Source organism: Rosa rugosa, chromosome 1, assembly GCF_958449725.1.
Source record: "Rosa rugosa chromosome 1, drRosRugo1.1, whole genome shotgun sequence".
In the NCBI taxonomy this organism is placed as follows: Eukaryota; Viridiplantae; Streptophyta; class Magnoliopsida; order Rosales; family Rosaceae; genus Rosa; species Rosa rugosa.
In genome coordinates, this window is record NC_084820.1 from 17,968,655 (window position 1) to 17,993,673 (window position 25,019).

At 37.1% G+C, this 25,019-nt stretch overlaps 6 protein-coding genes and 1 non-coding gene across 11 annotated transcripts; 4 read left to right on the forward strand and 3 right to left on the reverse strand.

Moving 5' to 3' along the window:
• The first annotated feature begins 173 nt into the window (after positions 1-173).
• LOC133722125 (heptahelical transmembrane protein 4-like) lies at positions 174-3,768 on the forward strand. 2 transcript variants are annotated; one of them, XM_062148949.1, is made up of 4 exons: positions 174-554; positions 1,045-1,307; positions 1,783-2,098; positions 2,797-3,768. In XM_062148949.1, the coding sequence occupies exons 2-4, from the start codon at positions 1,048-1,050 to the stop codon at positions 3,448-3,450; spliced, it is 1,230 nt and encodes a 409-aa protein (XP_062004933.1). In that variant the 5' UTR covers positions 174-554; positions 1,045-1,047; the 3' UTR covers positions 3,451-3,768. The 2 variants fall into 2 exon arrangements, with proteins under 2 accessions (XP_062004933.1, XP_062004940.1); XM_062148956.1 differs by lacking the exon at positions 174-554 and having other exon boundaries at positions 1,168-1,307; positions 1,838-2,098.
• Positions 3,769-4,093: 325 nt separating this feature from the next.
• On the reverse strand, positions 4,094-4,167 carry TRNAT-AGU (transfer RNA threonine (anticodon AGU)). Its single transcript has one exon. It is a non-coding gene; the product is annotated as a tRNA-Thr (tRNA).
• A 2,799-nt stretch (positions 4,168-6,966) lies between these two features.
• LOC133722137 (galactomannan galactosyltransferase 1-like) lies at positions 6,967-8,539 on the forward strand. The gene has a single exon (XM_062148963.1). The coding sequence runs from the start codon at positions 7,131-7,133 to the stop codon at positions 8,502-8,504; it is 1,374 nt and encodes a 457-aa protein (XP_062004947.1). The 5' UTR covers positions 6,967-7,130; the 3' UTR covers positions 8,505-8,539.
• A 1,211-nt stretch (positions 8,540-9,750) lies between these two features.
• On the reverse strand, positions 9,751-10,718 carry LOC133722146 (uncharacterized). Of its 2 annotated transcripts, none has more exons than XM_062148972.1 (3): positions 10,387-10,718; positions 10,036-10,303; positions 9,751-9,953 (listed from the first exon to the last, which is right to left on the reverse strand). In XM_062148972.1, the coding sequence occupies exons 1-3, from the start codon at positions 10,468-10,470 to the stop codon at positions 9,841-9,843; spliced, it is 465 nt and encodes a 154-aa protein (XP_062004956.1). In that variant the 5' UTR covers positions 10,471-10,718; the 3' UTR covers positions 9,751-9,840. The 2 variants fall into 2 exon arrangements, with proteins under 2 accessions (XP_062004956.1, XP_062004961.1); XM_062148977.1 differs by having other exon boundaries at positions 9,751-9,938; positions 10,387-10,711.
• A 558-nt stretch (positions 10,719-11,276) lies between these two features.
• LOC133727451 (NDR1/HIN1-like protein 3) lies at positions 11,277-12,299 on the reverse strand. Its single transcript, XM_062155031.1, has one exon. It carries the CDS (start codon positions 12,243-12,245, stop codon positions 11,526-11,528), a length of 720 nt encoding a protein of 239 aa, XP_062011015.1. The 5' UTR covers positions 12,246-12,299; the 3' UTR covers positions 11,277-11,525.
• A 2,306-nt stretch (positions 12,300-14,605) lies between these two features.
• On the forward strand, positions 14,606-19,036 carry LOC133717210 (uncharacterized). Its single transcript, XM_062143919.1, has 4 exons — positions 14,606-16,914; positions 17,853-18,128; positions 18,221-18,323; positions 18,410-19,036. Exons 1-4 carry the CDS (start codon positions 14,606-14,608, stop codon positions 19,034-19,036), a joined length of 3,315 nt encoding a protein of 1,104 aa, XP_061999903.1.
• Positions 19,037-20,848: 1,812 nt separating this feature from the next.
• On the forward strand, positions 20,849-24,629 carry LOC133722162 (uncharacterized). Of its 3 annotated transcripts, XM_062148986.1 has the most exons (8): positions 20,849-21,073; positions 21,212-21,581; positions 21,968-22,375; positions 22,462-22,692; positions 22,771-22,863; positions 23,511-23,615; positions 23,702-24,233; positions 24,367-24,629. In XM_062148986.1, the coding sequence occupies exons 3-7, from the start codon at positions 21,968-21,970 to the stop codon at positions 24,227-24,229; spliced, it is 1,365 nt and encodes a 454-aa protein (XP_062004970.1). In that variant the 5' UTR covers positions 20,849-21,073; positions 21,212-21,581; the 3' UTR covers positions 24,230-24,233; positions 24,367-24,629. The 3 variants fall into 3 exon arrangements, with proteins under 3 accessions (XP_062004970.1, XP_062004982.1, XP_062004974.1); XM_062148998.1 differs by lacking the exons at positions 20,849-21,073; positions 21,212-21,581 and adding an exon at positions 21,644-21,889; XM_062148990.1 differs by lacking the exons at positions 20,849-21,073; positions 21,212-21,581 and adding an exon at positions 21,645-21,833.
• Positions 24,630-25,019: the final 390 nt, after the last annotated feature.

A 25,019-nucleotide genomic window follows, 5' to 3' on the forward strand; every position in this document is an offset into this window, starting at 1 on the left:
TACATCAGCCAAAAGAAAAAGACTTTAAACGATACAAGAATTTAAAGTGTTTAAACGTACCTACACGTATCCTTTATGTAAAACTCATTGGCGTGCTCTTTTCCTTGCACAATGTCGACATGACATTGTCACGTAGTTCACAGACCGCCACCGCTTGAAAAATATCTCCCCAAATCTTTTAGGCCACAAAACGTGCCAAACTTGCGAACCCCATCAACGTCCATTGGCATCTCCGCATCTCCCCTACGAATAATCTCACATTCTCACCACGTCAAAGCTCCAATCTTTCTTTCTTTCTTTCTCTCTCCGATTCACCAACTGTACCCCTGACTTTGTCGTCGTCTTGTCCGTTAAATTTTTCCCATTTGGCTTCTTTTTGTGTTCTTATAATCCAACATTTGGTTTCAGATTTACTCCTAAGGACAATTCTCTCGTTTCTGAACTCACCGCCGCATTATTGGTATAAAACGTGCTAAAAGCGATCTGGGGGGGGAAGAAGATTCTCCTTCTGGGGGCTTGGCTTTGTTCTCAGCTGTTGATTCTTCAGAATTGAGGTTGGTTTTCTCATCTGGGTTCTACTTGTTAAGCTTAAATTTCCCGTCATTATTGTTATTAGTTTCCGTTATAGTTTACATGAAAATGTAGCAGAGAATAAGGACAGAGAATATGTTCTTTTTGTTGTTGGGTTCTCTGCAATACTTGAAAGATCGAATCTTGATATTCTTAGGCTAATTTGGTTGGATTTTGGATTTTTTAAAGTTGCATACATTAAAAGATCAATGCTTTAAGATCTGGTTTGCTTTCTTGGTTTCTTAGTTCAATATGGCAACTGAAGATTGCATTTTGATTTGTATAGTATCGCATGGTGTGAGATTTGGTTTGAACAGAAAATGGGGCAATTTAAGATTTTCTTAAGTTGCTTGCAATGAAAGATCAGTGATTTTTAAAGATGGATTCGATTCTTGGTCTATTAATTAGTTTATTAATTAGTTGAGTTTCATTTGTTTGATTTGAGCTGAACATTGTGTGATTTGGGTTGAACAGAGAATGGGCAGTGAAGAACAAAGCTTTGAGGATGCGAAACTGGTTGCTGATGCAATGGATAATACTCAGGCATGTGCATCAAAGGAAGGTAAAGGAAAGCGTCTGTGGAAGAAGGTGAAGTATCAGCTGGTTGAGTACCACTCTTTGCCCCACTATTTAAGGGACAATGAGTATATCGTGGGTCATTACCGCTGTGAGTGGCCATTGAAGCAGGTCTTGCTCAGTATGTTCACCATCCACAATGAGACGCTGAACGTTTGGACGTAAGGCTCAATCATGTATATGGTTATTAATTTCAATATATAGTAGTAGGAAATGTTTGGCATACATGAGTTTACGTGATTTTTTAAACTGGTTAGTCTGTTGATATCAGATGAAGTTATAGCTTTGGTGCTTATTTGAAACTGTTTCTAAACTTTTTCCAATTCTGGTAAAGAAAGTTTTGTGACTGTTTTGAAAGAGAAATAATTTCTGCAAATCAGAAATGGACACTGTTTACAGTATTTTCATCACTTCTGAATTTTCTTCAAGAACCTTGAACTAAGAAGTATATTATTTTGGGTTAATAGAGTTTAGCTGAAGCTATGTGATGCGGAAGCTTGTCTCTTATCTGAAGTTAGGTTCAGTTCATCTTTATTTTTGTATGTGTTTCGCTGCTGTATGAAATTCAGGACTCAAAGGACATGAACTTCAATTTTTGGAAAATCTTTTCTTTATAACAGACTATTATATCTCCAGGCATTTGATCGGGTTCTTCCTTTTTCTTGCCCTGACCATATACACTGCAATGAAGGTTCCAGAGGTCGTTGATCTTCATGTCCTACCAGATGTGCTGAAAAATGCTGATCTTCACAAGTTGCGTGAAGAACTCATGACATGCCTCCCGTCATTACCCAACATGCCTGATCTGAACAAACTCAGGGAGGAGTTAAGGACTTCATTGCCTTCAATGGATCTTCTTCCCTCACTCTCTGGTTGGCATGTTATGGAACTTCTGAATAATTGTTTGCCTCAGAGGTTCTCCCACGGCAACCACACTGATGTTTGTGTTCTGGTAAATGCTCTGTCTCTAAAGCCTTAGAGAAAATGAAAATTTTGTATTATATGAATATTACCAGTGTGGCTTGGTAGTGTCATTGGAATTACTCTAAAGTCGAAGTAATGGAATCACTTGAAGTTGAAATACTTGTTTAGGGGAGAAAATTGAATTTTATGAAGAAAAGAGTTAGACCATTTATTGTCATTCAATATCCTTTTGTTAGAAATGGGATGATTTTGTTTTGAGTAGCTTATCATAAATAGTGTCTTGCATCCTTCATGAACATTTTACTATTACATTTTCTTCTGCAAGTCAATATGAGTATTTCAATTCTTATTTTGTACTCTTATGGTATTTATATATTTACCCCCTTGATGTCCATATATACACATATCCTGGTGTGCTCTTCATGAAGGCTCATATGTGCTTGAAAAGCCACAATATGCTTAGAGTTGTTATTTTTATCTCTCCAGTGGTTCTTAATAAGGGTAGCGAAAAATGATTTTTCTTAACAGTTTGGCTATTTAAGTTTATATTTTAGTTTTCCTTTTAAGAGGGTGGGCTCGAACTTACAGCATATATCACTTTGTAGTTGAGACAAATGTCAGTTATATCTTGTTCTGGATGTGTTCCTATTATTTTCTTATTTGACTAAGGTACTTAATGCAATGAATTAATAGCCCTTGTTTATTATTGTTTTGTGCTTAATGCAGCATAGCATGAAGGAAGATTTAGCAAACATAATAGCACCATTGGTGTTGAGACCAATCACACGGTGGCCATTTTTTGCTTTCTTGGGAGGAGCAATGTTTTGCTTGCTGGCCAGTAGCGCTTGCCATCTTCTCTCTTGTCACTCTGAGCGAATGTCATATATCATGCTCAGGCTGGACTATGCTGGAATTGCAGCCCTCATATCCACCTCATTTTACCCTCTTGTCTACTACTCCTTCATGTGCAACCCTTTCTTCTGCACCCTTTACTTGGGGTTCATAACCATCTTGGGAATTGCCTCAGTCTTGGTTTCCCTCTTACCCGTCTTTCAAACTCCTCAGTACCGTAGTGTTCGTGCATCTCTTTTCTTCGGCATGGGCTTGTCAGGCATTCTACCTATCCTCCACAAGGTTATCTTGTTTTCGGACCAACCCGAGGCACTCCACACAACTGGCTATGAGATTCTCATGGGGCTCTTCTATGGGGTTGGGGCACTGGTTTATGCAACGAGGATTCCAGAACGATGGATGCCTGGGAAATTCGACATTGCAGGGCACAGCCACCAACTGTTTCACGTACTGGTAGTCGCAGGCGCATACACTCATTACCGTGCAGGGCTTGTTTACTTGAAGTGGCGCGATTTAGAAGGTTGCTGAACTAGTGAACTAGGAAGATAGCAATCTAGTGTTTGTGGTCTTTGTTTGTCATTTCATGGATAGGTGGTGGTGTAGATATGTTTTTCCTTTTCGCCATTGTGACTGTAAAATCAAGCCCAGCACTACTGGGCTTGGTTCAGGGGGGTAAAAAGAACAAAAAAGAAAAGTAAAAAGGTTAGTCAGAGACTCAAGTGTGAAAAATTGTCTTGCAATATTTAGCTGGAGTTTCTGGACATCGTAGAGAAGCTCATGCTGTTTGTGTAAATAAGGATTTTGTGTTGGTATCAAAATCCAGTGTTTCAATTCTTTCCAACAAAATGCAGTTTTTCACTTTGACAAACTTCTGGCCCAGTGAATAGAGGAATGGAAGGAAATATATCTAAGTAGACTCAAAAAAAAAAAAAAAAAAAAAAAAAAAAAAACAAGAGTAATGGAAGGAAATTTTGATTAGGCTCACATCTCTTCTGTCCAAGTGAATAGAGTAATGGAAGGAAATATATCAATTAGGCTATTTAAAAGGAGGAATGGAGGAAATGTATCCGATTAGGCTCAGAAAAAAACAGGAGGAACACTGATTAGGCTTAGAAGAATGTAAGAAAAATGTATCTCATTAGGTTTAGGACAAAAAAAGGGGGAAAAAAAATGCTTTCACTGAGAGTTGAACTCAGGACCTCCCGCTTACTAAACGGGTGCTCTAACCAACTGAGCTATGAAAGCTTGCTGTTCAATTATGCCGCATTTAATAATATATTAATGACAGACACTTCGAGATTTCCATTTCATTTAATAATTAGTATATAATTCTACTTTATTGACCCGACTCCATTTCATTTAATTTAATAATTATTATATAATTCTATTTTTTTTTTTAATTGATCGGATACTTTGAAATTTCAATTAATAATTATTTGTTCACTGATTCGGCCGGGTTTGTCAACAAAACCCAAAATCCAGATTGAAAACCCAATTCACTGTCCCCTTCTACCGTTTCTAAAGAGTAATAAACACCCCCAGATCATCAAAATCACTACAATAATTACACCACCATATTTATCTTCCCTGCTTTTAGAAACAAATCTCAGTTTTTCCTTAATATCTGCTTTCAATACCAATTTCAGACGACTTTCACTGCCTTAAAACACAGCTAATCTTATCGCATATCCCAAACTGAAACCACTCCTCCTCAGACACCTAATACCACTACTCCTCCAAGTCGTTGAAGCAAAGCCTGCCAACGCATTGTTGATGGGCTTGAAGAACTTTGTGCCCTACTATTCTTCGCTTTTATCATGATCGCTGGCACAATAGGCAACATATACAAACCCACCCGTCCCACCTTCTACGATAGGCCGAAACTCAGCTATTCAATCGGATTTGAACTCCTCAGATATTTCCGATTTGCCTAAATGGTGGGACTTCTAATTACGAGTAATTTCTTACATGTGTTCGTTGGATTGCTACTGATCTCTCACATCTAGTGCAACATGTGACTAGCATATGATCAAAATATTCGAGAGATTCGTATACTCGGTACATGTGAGTATTTCTTATTCGACTGAGACGTGATTTAGAGAACTAAGTACGTACAAGTTTGTGTAATGTTGTTTAGTTGCTACATTTCCCTTTTCACCCTCACTCAAAAATGTTAGCAATTGCATTCTCTTGATCTATATGAACTTATGAGTATGCATAAATATTCTAACTAAACGTCATCATTTTCAGTGAACATGTTTTTGATCATATGGTAAAAAACTAAAAATTGACAATGACACATTCATGAGTAAAAGGAAAAAAAAATAAAAGTAGAATATTATTGTGACTATTTTTTTCAGTCGTAAATTACATTGTTTCACAATCTGACGAAGAAAATCACATTATTGATGAAATTCAGCTTTAGGATCTGAACAGATGTTGTAGTGGATTGAGCAAAAGGATCTTATCTGTTTGGATTTTTGTAAAGCAAGGAATGCTTGGTAGCAGCTTTGTATCCCTAATCAAGCTATCATACAAGTTCAAAATCCTGAACTTGTATTAAAATGATGCTTAGATTCTTAAGAGTGGACCAACAGAGCCTACAATATATTATGAATTGGAAATGCTGCTAAATTAGAAAACTCCTGACAATAGGAAAACACACATGAATACTGTCTCAAGTTGAATATCTATGTCATTGTTGAAGTCTAGACTAGGGCTCATTGGTTCTTGATAAAAATATACCATAAAACTGGATTAATCTATGTATGGGTGCAATTTAAGAAACCATATGCGGCAAGTCATTATCTTCTGAATCTTCTGATGGTAGTGGTATCTCTGTGCTCTTCTGTTTTTATCTGCAACATTGTATACTTGTAATAAGAATATTGGTAACACCCATTATTGTTTAGTAGCGCCTTGCTGTTTTTCCTTACTAAAATACTAATGCATTTTAAAACATTACAGAAGGATGACAATGCTTTAGTACCATCTAACAAAATTACTATAAGAGTTACAGTAACCCTAGTAAGCAAATAGAACAACACTCCTACGACTGACTAACCATCATCGGTTTATGATGAAATCCTAATTGTTCGGAAAATTGTCTGTGTTCAATGCGGTTGGTTGACTAAACATTCCCAATTAGTAGTAATGTTTTAGAGAATTGAATTATATAAAACCGACTACGACAATACATGTAATGAAAAGATGATCGATATCAAATGATGTCGAAAATAGATTTTACATGCATCCGACAAAGGTATCATGGAACAAACCATACTCATACAACTGTGGCTGCATCCATGTGCATGGTCATTGATCTGTCCTTATATTTGAAGAAGATATGCAGTTTATTGTCATTTTTTGCACAAATAGTAAGGAAGAACAAATTTCTTACCGTTCAGGATAGCATAGCCATTTAACCCTTATTGCCCCTTTGAAATAACCGTAATGCCCTTACACCCATCTCCTACAGCTCTACTGTAGCTTTCCATTAAGGCCACGTTTGGTTCGCGGAAATGAAATTTGTTCTTTTCTTGCGTTTGGGATGCAAAATGAAAGGAAATCATTTTCTGAAGGAAAGAAAAATAAGGGGGAAAATGGTTCATTTGAAATCGCAAAGGAATCACTTCCCCCCTTATTTCCTTACACTTATTACTCACAACATATTATTTTATTACATTATTTACAAAATTTTTAACGACTTTCCTGATAACATTCCTTACGTTACCAAACATCGGAATGGAAAGTTGTTGGAAAATTTCATTTCCCTTCTCATAAGAAAGAAAAAAGAATCACTTTTATTTCCGTGAACCAAACGAAGTCTAAGGTAAAATAAATTTAATTTCCATGACTCGGAAAAATCCCATTACCCTAACTTAATGTCGGTTTTACTGTCGATTCATAATCTCACACCCACGTGTCTCTTCGGTAAGAAGCCAGACATCGTAGGACCCTTCCCTGCCGTCGATCACGCGCTTCGCACAGACACCGCAGTGCAACTCAGCATCCCCTACCCCTTTAATCGCACCAGTACTGTTGTCTCCTCGCTCCCTCTTCACTAGTCTCTAGTCTCTACTTAAATTCTCTGCTAAAATATCTACCAGACCAAAAACTGAGAACCTCCAAGAACATTTCCATCCATGACCGCCAAACATCGCTGTTAGCCTTATCTGTCACAGACCCTCCACCACTACTATTTAACCATGGTCTCCCCCGAGCCCTCCTCTCACCCCCAACCAATGTCGAAGCCCTCTTTACGAGCCAAAGCCTCCTCATGGCTCACCGACGGCCTTCTCTTCCTCGGCGGCGCATTTCTCGCTCTTTTACTCCTCATCACTATATGGTCCTTCATACACCCCAACTCCACTTCCGCCCCCAATTTCGGGCGTACCGTCACTCCGCCCCGGTCCAATTCGGTTCGTCATTACGACCCGGGTCCGAATCTACAGTCCGACCCGCCCGACCGGACCTTCTACGACGACCCGGAGCTGACCTACTCTATTGGCAACCCGGTTAAAAACTGGGACGAGAAGCGGAGCCAGTGGCTACTGCATCATCCTTCATTCGGCGCCGGAGCAGCCGAACGGATTCTCATGGTGACGGGATCGCAGCCGTCCCCGTGTAAGAATCCTATCGGCGATCATTTGCTGCTGAGATTCTTCAAGAACAAAGTGGACTACTGCAGAATACACGGCCACGACTTGTTCTACAACAACGCGTTCCTTCACCCGGAAATGAAGAGCTACTGGGCCAAGATTCCGGTCATCCGGGCCGCCATGGTGGCCCACCCGGAGGCCGAGTGGATCTGGTGGGTCGACTCGGACGCGTTGTTCACCGACATGGAGTTCAAGCTACCGTTAGAGAAGTACAGGAGCCACAACCTCATCGTTCACGGCTGGGCCCACTTGATTCTGGACACCCACAGCTGGACGGGGTTAAACGCCGGCGTGTTTCTGATCAGGAACTGCCAGTGGTCCATGGACTTCCTCGAGGCCTGGGCCGGAATGGGCCCGCAGACGCCGGACTACGAGAAGTGGGGGGAGACGCTCCGGGCGACGTTCAAGGACAAGGCGTTCCCGGAGTCGGACGATCAGACGGGCCTGGCGTACCTGATTTACAAAGAGAACGAGAAATGGGCGGACAGGATTTACTTAGAGAGCGATTACTATTTCGAAGGGTATTGGACCGAAATAGTCGGCACCCTGGATAACATCACCGAGAAGTACACGGAGATAGAGAAGCGGGAAGGGGACGAGGACGTGGCGCGGCTGAGGAGGCGACACGCGGAGAAGGTGAGCGAGCAATACGGTGCGTTTAGGGAGAAGTTTTTGAAGGACGCGGGGTCTGGGTACGGGGTGGGCAGCTGGAGGAGACCGTTCGTCACGCACTTCACCGGATGCCAGCCCTGCAGTGGGGACCACAATCAGATGTATTCCGGGGAGTCTTGCTGGGACGGCATGCAAAAGGCGTTGAACTTCGCCGATAATCAGGTGCTTCGTAAATATGGGTTCGTGCACCCGAGCGCAGTGGATTCGTCACTCCAGCCATTGCCGTTTAACTATCCGGTGGTGTCGTAAGAGTCGTTTGATTTTATCATGGTCACATAGAAAGGTACATTACATGAAAAAGTTTGGTTTGGCCTTTATGCTTTGGACATGTGCTTTTTTGCTTTTGCTTTAATTCCCTCTTTTGGGCTTTTGTAGTGCAAGTACTTGTTTAATTTAATATCTTGTAGCTTTCTTAGGGGCATAAATCTTAAATCTTGTTTATGATTGGAGGATGATATCCAACTTTATAATAAGCACTTGATGATGGGAGCATTATGTGCTTCACCATTATTTTGGAATAGTATCTAACAATTAGTCACTGTCCCCTCTTGACTGATATTTGACTAAATCATGGTCCTTGGTGCCTTTTGAAAGGGACTAAAATATGGGGACTTCTTAGGGGTTAGATAGCGGACTTTGTGAGTTGTGATAGATCTGGATGAACCATAATGTCATTTAAATCATTAAATACAATGACTAGAGATTTATACCATCTACTTGAACTGTTGAACACCATTTTTTAATTTCTGATCACGGCTTCATGAGAGTTGTTACTGTCACATGACTCTCAGAGCTACCTTACCTAACTTCTCTTTAATTTGCTTGGATTATCATAACCTTTTTTTTTGGTTACATTGGATTATCATAACTTCCTATATTGCTGTGACCATCTTCCTCACCTGTAAACTAGCCTGGAATAGATGTTAGGTTAACTTGATGGTTCATCTGAGACAATGCAATAATAAATGACTTGATTTTCAGGCTGATAGGTAATAGGCAGCTTTAATCTTCTGCTTTATTCTGAGATTTTTGTATGATAGAAAATATGCAGAGGATTTAACTTATTTTTCTTTCTGTATTCTTGATCTAGGAAAACCGGATCCTCAGGGTCCAAGTTACAATATGCACGAGGCTCCTGACGATTCTGAACCACTATTGCTTTGAGTAGCAGGAGGACGCTTATGGCAATATGCAGAGGGATATTGATTCTTTATTTAATATCAAGAAATTATCTTATCCATTTACCCTATCCATTTTATAGTGCACTGTTAAAACTTTCATGTAAGTAAAATGTATGATATTTACCCCGGTGTGCACTTAATTAGGCCGAGTAACATTGGCAGCTCCTACAAAACCAACTGAAGCAAGTATGTTCATACCATATACACAGTAGTAATGTGTTCATCTGTATATTTTCACCCCGCATTATTCATTGTAATGATGTGTTTTGGTGAGCAAAGATGGAAGCAATGCTAAAAAATTTGTGCTCAATATAGAAAATAAAATGGAACCCTCGATGTAAATTAACCCTAACCATTCAACAAGCCAAATCACAGCCTTTACCGGTTAGTCAAATCGAAATACATCAATGTTGCTCTCCTTCCTTGGCTAGCTTCTTCGCCTTCCTCCTTTGCTTCACCTTGTTCTTCTGATTACTGCAACCAGATTGAGGTGGCTGATCACCTACACAAATGCATTCTAAACTCTTAAATTTTTCAAACCCAGAAACCAAAATCTAATAAACACAGCTAACAGTGTAAAGACAAGATGATCATCTCACTTGGTTCCTCAGAGGCATTTCGTCGAACATCTGGAGTGCAATTTTCACCTTCACCGACTGTCGAAGGCAAAAGAGGCCCTATGATTTGCCTGCGTCGAGAAGCGTCTTCCTTAAGCTTCTTCTTCCGGAGTCTCTTCCGCTGAGCCCTCGTAAGCTTCTGAGTCTCACTTTCGCCATTACCATCCTCATCACCGCTAGTAGCTGAAGACCCACTTTCTAGTTCAAAGTCTTGACGTAAAATGTTCAAGTCTACGTCCTCATCTTTGGGCTGTAAGCAATTGTTTTCAGAATTAGAAGTTGAGAGAAGTTAGGAGTCGGAGAAACCGAGAGAGAGAGAGAGAGAGAGAGTACTGGTGGTGATGGAGGAGAAGGAGGAGGATAAAGCGTGTTGAGGACAGCCTCATTGAACTTGCGTCGCTTCTCTTCTCGGCGCATTGTTGATTGCAAAAGGGACCCAAATCACCCAATTCTGTACCTTTGTTGGTTTGGGATTAATGGGTTCCTCTCAAGCTCTCTAATTGCTTAGTTCTAGCTTTTGTAGAAGAAATGAGACCGAAAATAAACTTTATGCAGTGAAGTTTGCCTTGGTGTCATTTTCTTGCAGCAATATTGGCGGGTGATTTAGGCTGATGAGCTGATTTCAATACGCTCTAGAGGTTGGTTAGTAACTTGGTTCGGCTGTAATTGTGACTTGGTTCGGCTGTAATTGTGACTAGCTAACTTCGGGTTGGTTTTCACCGGCTCTAAAAGGGTCCGCTTTCTTGACGTTGGTAGGACAATTGTGGGATGAGTTGTAAACTCAGACATTAGCTCATCGAATCACCATCGGATTTGCGAGCCTTGTTTTACGTGTTGCACTCGTGTATACCGACTTCGGACTTATTTGAATGTGCAGAATTTGAAGGGAGAACCAAAAAAATAAAAAAAAACATAGGCAGGTGAAAAATATTAATTTGAAACTTTAAGCTTAGGGATAAATGCTTTTTGACATTAAAAAACATGATCCTTTTACTCATCTTCTTAGGTGCGGTCTTATACTTTGTGTTAGGACAATGTACACTTTTGAGGATCATGCATCTTCAGTTAATGGTTTTAGTATTTCATCATATGATAGAAGTCTAAAATGAAGTCATTTAAACACGACTATAACACTAACGCCAACAAGAAACTCTTTAAAATAGAAAGTCATTGTTAATATAAGCTTGCTCATATATAGTTAACACCAATGTGTCCATGCTTTGCTCAGTCATAAGACTTTGTATATATGTTGTTAAACTAAACAATGTATATTTTTCATCATGCATCATGAGAAACAGCTGGAAAAATTCAAGGTAGAAGCTGAAATAGAAGAAACTCAAAAAAGACATACTTAATGACCCAAATCCACAGTAAATAAAAAGAAATTAAATTACCGGTGCCATACAAGAATCTAAAACCTAAAAAGAAATTAAACATCCGTTGATGCATTGGTGGTCAGAACCGACCTCAAGCTATATAGCATTTGCCAACTCATCCTTACTGATAGTACTACCCAAGGGAAGTATTGGGTAGTAGTCAATATCGCACTGCCCAGACCGACTCGTCATTTCGCCGGTCCCATTCTTCCCGGAAAAATCAAAATCAACCCTATCGCAGGAGACCAGCAGCCAACCTCGTTCCGCCGGCAATATCCTAGAGTACTCAAACCACACCTTAGCCAGGAGTTTGACTCCGAAACTCACCAACTCACTCTTCCTCTCGCCGGAGATTCCCTGCGCCACTTGCCTCCCCGGTTGCCTCCACACTCCGAGTCTCAAACCGACACGTGTCTGGTTCCTCCGGCTCAGAACAAACGAAGGGAACGGCTTTTTCACGAGGGTGTAAACATCGCGGTACCCATCCTGGTAGCGGACCCCGGCCTGGACACGGCTGTAGTAGGGTTCGAGTTTGCGGCTAGGGTTGGTGGCAAGGAGAGTGAAGTCCCACGTGGCGGTTAACTTGGAGCCTTCTATGTTGAGTTGGGTCACGGTGGCCGATTCGACCTTGAACTTGGGGAGTGTGGGATCCCTGGTGATCATAAAATAGATGACCAAAACCAGGAAGCTGACGAAGCCGATGAGGAAGACGAGGCTGCAGAGAGGGACGAGGATGGTGGGGCGCTTTGTGGGCCTAATGATGTGGGGGTTGTCGCCTGGAGTTAGGCCGGCTCCGAGTGGAGTCACTTGAGCCATGGAGACGTTATCAGAGTGCTAAATGTGGTATGTACATAGTTCATTTATGCATGGGATTTATATACACGCCGGGTGACCTTTTATTAGTAGAATCCTATAACGAGGAGGTTTGGTATAGGCTTTTTCCAATTTATATACTGAATCGGAAAACATACAACGGTGAGGCATGGGGTCTAACCCCAACACGATTACAGACACCATGGGCCTTAAGGATCCAAACTCTAACCATACATATCGCCTCTTTCCATAGGCCAACTCTTGTACCCAACTAGAACTAGTAAATTGACCTGTTTGAGTGGGAAAAATATTTTAAAGAATTATGCTCCAACCTTTTCTTTTAAGAACATGACATAGTTACAACTTGTAGTATTTGTAAATCTCTCACGCACACTACTAGAAAAATCTCTAGTAGCCACCCCCTTTGGATACACTTTTCTAACCATATCATTTGAGTAGAGCAAATGGCACTCTTTTATATTTTTAGTGTTATTTGTTTTATGGGTACTGATAACAGTGACAAAATAAAAAATATAATCAACAAAATAAGTTAATACATTTATTAAAGACAAAAATCCGTATTCATTGCTAAATAAAATACTAAATTAATATATTATATTAAATATTCGGATAAGTATCTGATATAGGTTCGGTTAAGAGTGTGAAGTAATAATATCTAATTATTTATTTGTATTTAATTTATTCAAATTTACAAATTAATCATCTTTCCTTGCAATCCGTATTTCAAAAAGTATCTGTGTCATTATTTTCTAGTGTTTTTATATTTAAAATGTTATTAGAGTTTTTGTATAATTAGTTAATGGGCATAATTGCAAAATAAACTATGCATATCTGTATCCATTAAATTGTCATACGTTTCATAAAAATTGATGGTTGTTTAAATATAATTATTAACCAGATTTACTTTGCCAGCATAATTATGAGTTTTAGTTTGCCGTATATCTATTATTTCTAATATATTAGGTGTAGATTGAGAATAAGTTTTCAAAAAAAAAAAAAAAAGTTTTAATTGAAGTGGGTAAAAGTCAAAATACAAATAAGATCCCAAATTCTTCTCTAACATACAGATAATCGTATTTAATTTTTATTAGCCACGTTCCTTGTTTTCGTATCCAATATGGTAACTAATAGCTACAATTTCAGTTTCCATATCCAATGCTAATTGTGCACCTTTTCCCGTATCCAATGTTAGTTACGCATTGACTTTCCAAATCCAATTCTAATTGTGCATTGGTGCACTTCCATATTCAATCGTATTGCAAAAAATATATGTTTCATTATTTTCTTATGTTTTTAGATTTAATATGTTATTAGAGTTTTAGTATTATAAGTTAATGGGCATAATTGCAAAATAAATTATGTAATCTGTATCCATTAAATTGTCATACGTTTCGCAAAAATTGGTGGTATTTCAAGTATAATTATTAACCAGGTTTAATTCGCCGACATAATTATCCGTTTTAATTTGCCGCATATCTATTATCTATACTATTATTAAGAGAAGAGGCTTTGTTAGCCAAAATCTAAAATTTTGACAGAATTAACCCTAGAAGATTAATAAACTTTGAAAATTAATTAAATCACAAGGATAATTAAGACATTTACAAAATATATTTTTATTAAAAAAATTTGAAAAAAAAATATCCACAACCCACTTTTCTCTCTCCCATTTTCTTTTCTCTGCAATAACCAACTTTTTTCTTTTTTATTTTCTGAAAAAAAAAATTTAATAACTTGCACATGCAGAGCATGTGTGGAAAAATGCTAGTTTCTAATATATTAGGTGCAGATTGAGAATGAGTTTCAAAAAAAAAAAAGAGTTTTAATTGAATTTACTTACAAATAAGATTCCAAATTTTTCTCTAACATACGGATAATCATATTTAGTTTTTATTAGCCACGTTCCTTGTTTTTGTATCCAATATGGTAACCAATAGCTACAATTTCAGTTTCCATATCCAATGCAAATTGTGCACCCTTTTCCATATCCAATGTTAATTATGCATTCACTTTCCAAATCCAATTCTAATTGTGCACTGTGCACTTCCATATTCAACAACTATGCACGTTGTGCACATCCAATGCAAACCACTCAATGATATTGATGTTGAGGAGCTATAAATTGCGGTTCAGGAAACAAAATTTAATCAAACAAACTTTCAGTTGAAAAAGAGATAGCATCGATCATCAAAAGGTATTAATTTTTATTCCAATTATTATTAATATTTGTTTATAGATCCTTTTTTAGTATCAGTTTTTTTATTTTCACCAAAAACTAAATACTCTTTCCTTTTTTTTTTTTTTTTTCTATGCAGCTTGATAACAAATCTTTGATCAACGATATGGACAAGGAATGGATATTTTTAGATAAGCACACTGATGAATATAATGCTGGATTGGATGCATTCCTCAATTATGCCTTAGAGCATGCTTTTTTTGAAGGTACAATCAAGTGTCCGTGTAAAAGGTGTCATAATGGCTACAATAGACTGCCTGCTGTTGTTGAGCAGCATCTTAGGGTGGATGGCATGGATCCTAAATATGTTAACATCCCCTGGACCGAGCATGGTGAGCATTTACCAGCTGCAGTTGATCATAATATGGTAGGGCCTTCATCATATCAACCAGATTTTAATTTGCCGGGACCGTCGTCACATCAACCAGATTCTGATGTGCAAGATATGTTGCACGATGCATTTGGCATGTATGAAGGTGAAGATGATTTACAAGAACCATCAGAGCCTACTGAAGGTCCATCCTTGCCTAACGGCCCTACCCCTGATGCACAAAGATTTTACCAGCTTTTAGAAAAAGCTGACACTGAATTATACCCTGGTGCAGGAAAAAAGATGTTCGATTTTTTGATAAAGCTATATCAAATAAAAGCATTGAACAGTTGGAGTGATGTATCGTTCACACAGTTGCTTGAATTGTTAAAGGCTTATTTGCCCCCAGGGGAAACTCTTCCTGCTTCCTTCTATTTAACAAAAAAGTTCATCAAAAGTCTTGGGTTGACATACCAGAAAATCGATGCGTGTCCTAATGATTGCATGTTATATTGGAAGGAATATGCTTCAAACACAGTTTGTCATGTATATGGTACTAGTCGGTACAAAGAGAACACCTCCCCCATGAAGAAGGTACCAGCCAAAGTTTTGCGTTACTTTCCATTAGGGCCAAGACTTCAAAGGTTGTACATGTCTCGCCACACCTCTGAATTTATGGTTTGGCATTCTGAAAAGAGACCACGAGATGGGGTTCTACGTCATCCAGCCGATTCTCTTGCTTGGAAAGAATTAGACAAAATTGACAATAATTTTGGCTCTGATGGTCGAAATGTTCGTTTGGGTCTAGCCAGTGACGGATTCAACCCTTTCGGTATGATGAGCTTGTCCCACAGTACTTGGCCTGTTATCGTTACTGTCTACAATCTCCCTCCTTGGTTATGCATGAAAAAGTCATACATGATGCTATCGTTGCTCATCCCAGGCCCTAAAAGTCCCGGAAATGACATAGATGTGTATCTACAGCCTTTGATAGATGAATTGAAAATGCTATGGGCAGAAGGGGTTCCTACATATGACGCGTTTAAAAAAGAGGTTTTTCAGATGAGAGCTGCATTATTGTGGACTATAAATGACTTCCCTGCATATGCCATGTTGTCTGGGTATAGCACAAAGGGATCTAAGGCTTGCCCAACTTGTGGTGAAGAGACTGATTCTTTTAGGTTGCATCATGGTAAGAAAGAAATCTACATGGGACATCGAAAGTGGCTGCCAGACAACCATATTTTTCGCACATGGTATAATAACTTCAATGGATCAACTGAGCATCGTAAACCGCCTAAACCAATGACAGGTTTAGATTGTTTGAGAGCGTTAAGTACATTGAGCTTTCAATTCGGAAAGGGAAAGGAAACAAGTTCTGGTCGTAAAAGGAAACGAGTTCAGAATAATGATAGCACAAAATACACAGGACCGTGGAGGAAGCAAAGTATTTTTTTTCAACTACCTTATTGGAAGGACTTATTATTGCGTCATAATATAGATGTCATGCATGTTGAGAAGAATGTTACAGAGAGTGTCATTGGGACTTTGCTAGGAATTGATGGAAAAAATAAAGATAGCTTAAAGGCACGCCTTGACATGGTCTTAATGGGTGTTAAGCGTTCACTCCATCCTGAGGCACGCGGTAACCGAACATGGCTGCCCCCAGCAAAATACACTTTATCCAATGATGAGAAGACACTAATGTGCAAAGTACTTGATTCGGTTCGGGTGTCTGATGGATTTTCATCGAACATTCGTAGATGTGTAAGAGTTGATGAAAGAAAATTGGTTGGTCTTAAAAGTCATGATTGTCACATAATCATGCAGTATCTACTTCCAGTGGCCATCCGTCGTTCACTAAAACCAGACATAACCAAGGTGCTATTGGAACTCAGCGCATTTTTCAGACAATTATGTACCAAAGTTGGTACTGTGGACCATTTTCGTGATCTGTCAAATCGGATTGCTGAAACACTTTGCAAATTAGAGATGATAATGCCACCATCTTTTTTTGACATCATGGTACACCTTCTAATACACTTGGCAGACGAGGCAGCAATTGCAGGACCTGTGCAATTTCGATGGATATACCCAATCGAAAGGTATGTCAAATAAATTTTTTTTTTTTTAGATAGCTATTTTTTTTTGAAACATTTATACGGTTTATATTTCTGATTTATATATGAAAAAAGAAAACTAGCTGTCGACATATATTATAGTTATATAGATATATTGACAACATGATATATATGCGTATATGCACTGTTTACCGGCTCCATTCAATTTAATTCATAGTTACTTTACTTACTTATTTTGTTTTAATTACTAACGCTTGTGAATATATATATATATGGATTAAATACTGTTTAGTCCTTGAGCTTTTGACCATAAAACACTTCAGTCCCTAACCTTCTAATTTCACACGTTTAGTCCTTGTACTTCAAAATTTCAGACCAATAGGTCCTTGCCGTCTAAAAGTCGCGGCGAAATGTCTATTATGCCCTCGATTCTTTTTTTTTTAATAAATTTATTCCTTTCTATTTTTTATTATTTATTCTTTGTTCTTTATTTTATTTATATATATATATATATATTTTTTTTCAAACAGAAAGAAAGAAAGGAAAAAAAAAACAGAAAAAAAGAAAGGGGAAAAAAATTCCTTTTAGAAAAAAAATAAAATAATTAATTAATTTTAAAAAAAATAACTGAGGGCATAATAGACATTTCGCAGTGACTTTTAGACAGCAAGGACCTATTGGTCTGAAATTTTGAAGTACAGGGACTAAACGTGTGAAATTAGAAGGTCGGGGACTGAAGTGTTTTATGGTTAAAAGCTCAAGGACTAAACAGTATTTAGTCCTATATATATATAGCTAGCCCTATATATATCATATATATTTTGTTTATGATCGAGCTACAATTAATTTCATCATAAGGAGTGAATGATATATATCATAGCTAACAATTAACTTTTTTTTTTTTTTCCTTTTTTCTTTTGAGCCAGATACTTACATGACTTAAAAAAGTATGTACGCAATAGGAGTAGGCCTGAGGCAAGCATTGCAGAGGGTTATATAATTGAAGAATGTCTATCATTTTGCACAATGTATTTGTCAGATGGAGTTGAGTCAAAAAGAACAAGAATTGGTCGTAATGCTGATGACCCTGGGATTGTTCCTCGTGAAGGATTACCATTATTTGTCGGGATGGGACGGTCTATAGAACCAGGACACGAGTTTACACTAACTGACCTTGAGTGGGAACGCGCACATACACATGTGTTGATAAATTTCCCTCAGATTCAGCAACATCTAGAGTAAGTTATTTAATATTAATTGTTCATTATTGTGCTACCATTGATTAAACATAATTCATGTATCACTAACCAATCATTGTTGACATTGTTAGCGACCATGTGGCAAACACACAGCGGACTAAGAATAGACGCACAACTTTGATGGAGGCTGAAAGACAAGCAAATAATACATTTTCGACATATTTTCGGGAATTGGTAAGATTTTTTTTCCATATAAAGCATATCTTTTTATAACACTTGTGTCATATATACAAATGAAGCATCATATTTTAATAATACAGATTGAGAGAAGAGTACAACGAAAAGAATTCGTTGACCCAGACATTCGAGCCTTGGCTATAGGACAAGATAAAAAGGCAAGGCAATTCAACAAGTACATCATGAATGGGTTTCGCTTTTTTGTTAAATCTATTGATGCTCAATCAAATACTCAAAACTGCGGTGTGTTTGTTAAAGCTGGGGTGAGTAGCTATGCTACTGCGGGAGATCGTAGACCAAGGGATGGTGTAAAAGACTACTATGGTGTACTAACAGACATCATTGAGCTAGATTATCACCATGGTCGGAAAGTCTTATTATTCGATTGTGATTGGGCAGATAATAGAGTTCGCAATAGAGCCGTCAAAATGGATGAGTATGGCTTCATTTTGGTAAATTTTGATCATCTACTTCCTAAACCAGACACTCTCATTCTTGCATCACAATCAGTGCAATTTTTCTATGTACAAGACCCAACTGAACCGAATTGGCACACAGTGATCCGAACCCGACCCAGAGATTTATTTGATATGGGCACAGACATAGAACCGGAGCCCTATGATGCCCAAAATTTGATTGTAGGGATTAACGATGACGGAATAGCAAGAACAAACATGGACGGTGTTCTAGTGAATGATGTCATAGAATGAAATTGAAGTAGTTTTTTTTTGGGCTAAATACTGTTTACCACCCTGTGGTATGGACCTCACATCAATTCAGTCCCTCGACTTTCAATTTCATCAAAAACACCCCCGAACTATCATTTTCTCGTCCAATAGGTCCCTCCGACTCAATTCCGTCTAAATTGGACGTTAAGTTTGACTTTTGAGGGCTAAAATGGTCATTTCAACATAAAAAAATTTAAAAATTAATTTTTTTTTTTTTTTTTTTTTCTGTTTTTTAGTTTTTTTTTTTTTTTTTTTAGTTTTTTTTTTTAATTTTGTCTTCAACCTATACACCACAAGTTATAATAGGTTTATAAAAACAAAAAAAAAAACTCTAAGTGGTTGAAAGCCGCTCGCTAATCTACGATATTTGTGATATATCTCTGATAAAGTGAAGAATTTTAGGATATATCCCCAATAAAGTGAAGAAAATAAATATCTAGAAATAAAAAACCATGTACTAAAATATTTTATTTAGACTTTATATAGTTTTATTTTTATTTTTTTTTTAATATAGTAAAATATCAAAAAACATTATTAAAAAATAGTAAAGGAAATATTAAATATGGAATAGTTAAAAAAATATTCGTCTCTAATTAAACAAATTAAGATATTTAGTTATTTAGTATTGATAAACATATATTTGAGAAATAGTCCTCTTATCCATTCTCATTCGATCACAGCGGGGAAGCAAATAAAAATGGAAAAACTCATATTTGTAAAAAATAATTTTACACTTTATCTGTAAATAAATATCTGTATATCCCCAATAAAGTGAAGAAATATCTGTGTAAAATCATTTTTGATCTATGATATTTGTGATATATCTCCAATAAATTGAAGAATTTTATGATATATCCCCAATAAAGTGTAGAAATATCTGTAAAAAATGATTTTACACTTTATCTGTAAATATCTTTATATCCCCAATAAAGTGAAGAAATATTTGTGTAAAATCATTTTTTACAGATATTTATTTACAGATAAAGTGTAAAATTATTTTTTACAGATATTTCTTCACTTTATTGGGGATATATCCTAAATTCTTCACTTTATTGGAGATATGTCACAAATATCGTAGACCAGCTGGCGGCTTTCAACTACCTAGAGTATTTTTTTTGTTTTTATAAACCTATTATAACTTGTGGTATATAGGTTGAAGACAAAATAAATAAATAAATGAATAAATAAAACGAAGAAACAGGAAAAAAAAAAAAAAAAAAAAAAACTAAAAAACAGAAAAAAAAAATTATTTTTTTAATTTTTAAATTTTTTTTTAATTTTTTATGTTGAAATGACCATTTTAGCCCTCAAAAGTCAAACTTAACGTCCAATTTAGACGGAATTGAGTCGGAGGGACCTATTGGACGAGAAAATGATAGTTCGGGGGTGTTTTTGATGAAATTGAAAGTCGAGGGACTGAATTGATGTGAGGTCCATACCACAGGGTGGTAAACAGTATTTAGCCCTTTTTTTTTTTAACAATTTTTTTTTCTGGTAATTATTTTGTTGCAACTTTGGTACTGTTTTTGTTTTTCAATATATTAACAATTTTTGTTTTTTAATATATTTACACTATGCCACTTTTATCTATTTGTTATAATATCTTTCCTTTTATTAACGCTTGATGACAACGTACTCTTTTATGGGTCACTGTGGTGCCCTAATTATATACATCTACTGCTTAAAGAGAAAGAAACAAAAGAAAAAAAGAAAAAAAAACAAAAACAAAAGAACTCAGGCCTGCTATTTACGTAATTACCCCCTCTACCTGTTTGGGTCATGTGCTGCCAGCTGCCGTGTGGTTTTGATAGAGCTCTGCGTGTTTGCTCCACACAGAGACAGCAAGGGTGATGGAGGGAGAGAGACGGTAAAATCGCTTCTATTTGAGATCGGTCGGAGAGAGAGAGTGTACAGCTTCGAAGCTAAAGAGTACAACGAATTCCTTGGACATGATGAGCAGGTCTGGAGCTTTTGGGAGTTAAAGGAGGAAGAACGCAGTACTACAACGAATTGATTGAGGTACGAAGCTGTGTTTTTGTTTGCATTTTACAACTGGGTATTTTACAGAAGAACTTCAATTTCATTTTATTATCAACATTTGGTTTGGATTCAATTTGATTATAATCCGTATTGTTATGGATCTTGTGGCAATTTTAGATCGAACAAGGCATCAATTTGCAGAACTGCTCATGTTGTTATCTTCACTTGCAAATACCCCATTTCCTCTGCCCTCATCTGAAATTGGGCCTTTTCTAGTTGGCATTCTAGCGTCAGATTCGAGCAATGTCGAAACCAAACAGTCATGTTTGGGTGCACTTCACAACCTATCCACCATGTTGGACAATGCAGGAGATTTAGTCTCCAATGGGGTAGTGGACACACTCTTGAAATTGTCCTCCGATAAACAAATCTCCGAGAAAGCTCTTGCAACATTGGGGAACTTGGTTGTGACCTTAATGGGGAAGAAGGCTATGGAAGCATCTTTTGTGCTTTATCAAGCAGAGCGGAAAAAAAAGAACCTGATGAGGTAGAAACTATATTCCTTTTATTTTATTCAGAAATCAACTAAATTGAATTATATAAAGAGGCTGTTTAGAGTATGTAGTCAATTAGAAAACCACCACAATGGAAAAGAGAAATTGAGCGGGACAAAAGATTGTGTTGCCGCCAATTGTGTATTAAAATCCCTTCGAACTTTCAAATGGATAAGACGTGGTTCTGCTATGATACGCATATAAAACAACCACGTCTGTAGAAGTGGAGGTCAATTCCCTATCAGGTTTAACAATCAATTCTCCTCCATCTCTCTCATCTCTTTGGTCTCAGTTGGAGGAGGTTTGCTTATCTCTGTTAATTACTATTCATTTGGAGAATGGGTATGATTGTTTTTATTGATTTTTGTGGTTTTGACAGATGAGTCACCTATATGAGGATGAAGAGGATTACGAAGAAAATGGATATGACGATAGTGACACACAAGATGTTGGTGGCGACTTTAATATTCAACAAGACGACGACAGCGAGACACAAGATGTTGGTGGCATATTTCATCAGCAAGATGACGTCAATGTTTCATCAGAGGCTCCTGGGGGAATAAAGAAGCACCGTGGTCCAAACCAGAAGAATTGGGCAATGGAGGGTCGGGAAAAGCTCTTGTGGAATCGTTTTGGACTTCCTAAGGGTCCACGATTGAAGGTGGCAAGATTCTCAAGATTCTTGGGTATTTTGGCAAAAGACTTTACACTTTTTCCAATTAGTACACCTGACTACCGGCATTTCAATGCTAGTGACAATCTTGAAAGGGCTTGGAATCGTGTTAAGGTATATGTTGAATGTTTCAATCCTTTGTTAACATTGTCTTATATGTGACTTTCCATTATATTGATGCGTGTAAACAATCTGTGCAGGAAACTATTGATTGGTCTAATCCTTGGGTTGCAAGTTTGGAAGGTAAAATCAAGAAAAGGGTGAAGAGCAAGTTAAATGAACGGTGGAAGCACTGGAAGTCTCAGTTGCGCAAAAAATGGTATAAACCATTCATGAACACACCACGTAGGTTTCAAAAGCCTAATGATGATCGTGTTAATGAGCGTCAATGGAAAATTTTTGTTGCAAACATGGACAAGAAGAAGCATCAGGTACATGAACAATTATTTCATCTTCTTCATGAAACTTAATTTAAAATTACTTACCGTTGTTTACATGTTGGAATATAGAGAATAGCGAGCATCAACAAAAGGAATCGGTCTCAAAAGAAGATGAATCAATCAACAGGAACTCGTACCTATGCAAATGTGGCTCATGAATATGTAAGTGAAAATTATTTCCTTTTATTTTTATTTTTTTTATAAGCTGGAGAACCTAATCAATTTGTTCCAAGAATCCATTTCTGTTTTTTTTTGTCTATTTTTTTTCAATTAAGTAGAAACTTCAATGCAGACCTTAAATGTTATGTTAGTCCACCAATTGTTAAAAATGTCTCCATATATATACATTTCTTTTTGTGTAAATTGGAGGTCCTTCAGTACTGAAGTCAGTAATCACTTCTCATGTATTAGCTTTTGAGCCTTTGAGCCAATACTTTTGGATCCTATTAGCAGAGTATTCAACTATTCATAGACTAGTACAAGTAAGCCATCGTGGCTAACCGCAATCCCATATGGCAGATAAAGTCCTCCTCCTTTCAACGGTGTCATTTCTTTAGTCTTGTGATTATATTTCATTAACCTTCCCGTTGCATCCTTGCTACCCTCTGCCTTGAGCAAATCCCTATAACAAGTATACATAACAACAACTAGGGTTTAGTACTGTTTTACATATATTGAACTGTTATTCAGGTCCATATTGCCTACATTAATATCTTTCTAACTCTTTGTATCTTTGTTACTTCTCTGTTTTACCTGCCCACCTTCTTGTGTATCTACTACATATTTTAAATATACAATCTGTTGCACAGGAAATTTCTCATGGTAAAGAGCCAGATAGGTGGGAGCTATTTAAATTAACACATCAAAGGAAAGGGTCCCAAGAACCGATCGATGTGGCATCTGCAAAGGCAATTGTAAGCTAATTTATCTGTAGCTTTATTATATTTGTAGATATTTCATGTCTCCTTTGCTTATGGTCTATCCATTATATTTATTGTAGGCGGATTTTGAAGAGGCTGAACAAAAGAGGCTAAGCATGAATGTTGACATCACTGCTCCAGAAATCCGTGAAGAAATGTATGCTGAAGTTCTTGGTAAGGAGAAGGGGAACAGAGTGAGGGGTGTTGGAGCAGGCGTTACTTGGGATGAAGTCCCCGGAATCCATGTTGAAGAGCGAGGAGTATCAAGAGAAGTGAAACAGTTGCGAGAGCAATTGGAAGAGCAAGTGAAAAAGGCACAAGAGAGAGAAGCACACATGATGGAGGAACTACAAAGCAAAATGGCTGAGCAAACAAAACGGATGGAACAAATGTTTGAAGTGAGGTGCGTAGAGATGACACTCCAAAAAATGGGAGAGATGTTTAAACAATGCGGAATATCAGTGGATACACAAGAAGATGTCATGCAAACGATGTCTCAGTTTGCTCGTGACACGTCTCAAAGGCCATCGAATGTTGCTTTTTCACCAGATGATGATGTCTACCGTCCCACAATGCCATTTGATTGCCCCAATATGCAAATTGATTAATCAAGTAAGTATATATTTATCTTTGCGTTTTGACTATACTTATTGGATGTGGAACTTTACAGTTCATATTATGATTTTGTACATATGCTATATATTTCTGATTAGTAACTCGTCTTTAACTTGGTCCATATCTTTAGGAATCATGCCTCTATCATCCATTATGCAACTAGAACGGGAGCTAATCGTGTGGAGATGGTGGTCATTGCTTCAAGACTATTAGGATTTCAATTCAATGCCATGTTAGGATTTCAATTCAGTGCTAGATTAGGATTTGAATTCGGCATTTATTTCAAATGATGTAGACCTTATAAATAACAAAACTATTTATGTACTTCTGGTCAAATTTAAATGTTAGTGGATTTGATTTTAAATGTTAGTGAATATTTAATTGAGGTTCTTCTTTACCGGTGTTATAATTGTTGTAATCATGAAACAATTGATAATGAGATGTTAGATTATTGCAGCAATATGAATTTTCATAATAGCAGATTTTTTTAAAAAATAAAATAAAATTGCTCTGAATATTAATGGTAGGTTTCAATAATTTTTTTTTTTAATATAAAAATTCAAATGATACCTTTGTCATAGGGTATCCAACGAATAATAGATACTGAAGAAGATTCGTAGCTTTGCTTAATTAACATTATATAAAAATTTATAATATTAAATGAAATCTCTAAAAAAAAAAATATTAAATGAAATATTAAGGTATTTAGTATCTTATACGTATAAAACAAGTATTTTTATATTTTGATTAATATATAAATAGGAATTAAAAGAAAACGAAGAG

Excerpts from the sequence above, each read along its gene's own strand:
- LOC133722125 (XM_062148949.1), top strand. The coding sequence starts at position 1,048 with ATGGGCAGTGAAGAACAAAGCTTTGAGGATGCGAAACTGGTTGCTGAT. Across the intron at positions 1,308-1,782 it reads GAGACGCTGAACGTTTGGAC|GCATTTGATCGGGTTCTTCC; the intron begins GTAAGGCTCAAT and ends TTATATCTCCAG. Across the intron at positions 2,099-2,796 it reads ACACTGATGTTTGTGTTCTG|CATAGCATGAAGGAAGATTT; the intron begins GTAAATGCTCTG and ends TGCTTAATGCAG.
- LOC133722137 (XM_062148963.1), top strand. The coding sequence starts at position 7,131 with ATGGTCTCCCCCGAGCCCTCCTCTCACCCCCAACCAATGTCGAAGCCC.
- LOC133722146 (XM_062148972.1), bottom strand. The coding sequence starts at position 10,470 with ATGCGCCGAGAAGAGAAGCGACGCAAGTTCAATGAGGCTGTCCTCAAC. Across the intron at positions 10,304-10,386 it reads CTTCTCCTCCATCACCACCA|CCCAAAGATGAGGACGTAGA; the intron begins GTACTCTCTCTC and ends AATTGCTTACAG. Across the intron at positions 9,954-10,035 it reads AAATGCCTCTGAGGAACCAA|AATGCATTTGTGTAGGTGAT; the intron begins GTGAGATGATCA and ends TTAAGAGTTTAG.
- LOC133727451 (XM_062155031.1), bottom strand. The coding sequence starts at position 12,245 with ATGGCTCAAGTGACTCCACTCGGAGCCGGCCTAACTCCAGGCGACAAC.
- LOC133717210 (XM_062143919.1), top strand. The coding sequence starts at position 14,606 with ATGGACAAGGAATGGATATTTTTAGATAAGCACACTGATGAATATAAT. Across the intron at positions 16,915-17,852 it reads TGGATATACCCAATCGAAAG|GAGTAGGCCTGAGGCAAGCA; the intron begins GTATGTCAAATA and ends TGTACGCAATAG. Across the intron at positions 18,324-18,409 it reads CGACATATTTTCGGGAATTG|ATTGAGAGAAGAGTACAACG; the intron begins GTAAGATTTTTT and ends TTAATAATACAG.
- LOC133722162 (XM_062148986.1), top strand. The coding sequence starts at position 21,968 with ATGAGTCACCTATATGAGGATGAAGAGGATTACGAAGAAAATGGATAT. Across the intron at positions 22,693-22,770 it reads TGGACAAGAAGAAGCATCAG|AGAATAGCGAGCATCAACAA; the intron begins GTACATGAACAA and ends GTTGGAATATAG. Across the intron at positions 23,616-23,701 it reads TGGCATCTGCAAAGGCAATT|GCGGATTTTGAAGAGGCTGA; the intron begins GTAAGCTAATTT and ends TATTTATTGTAG.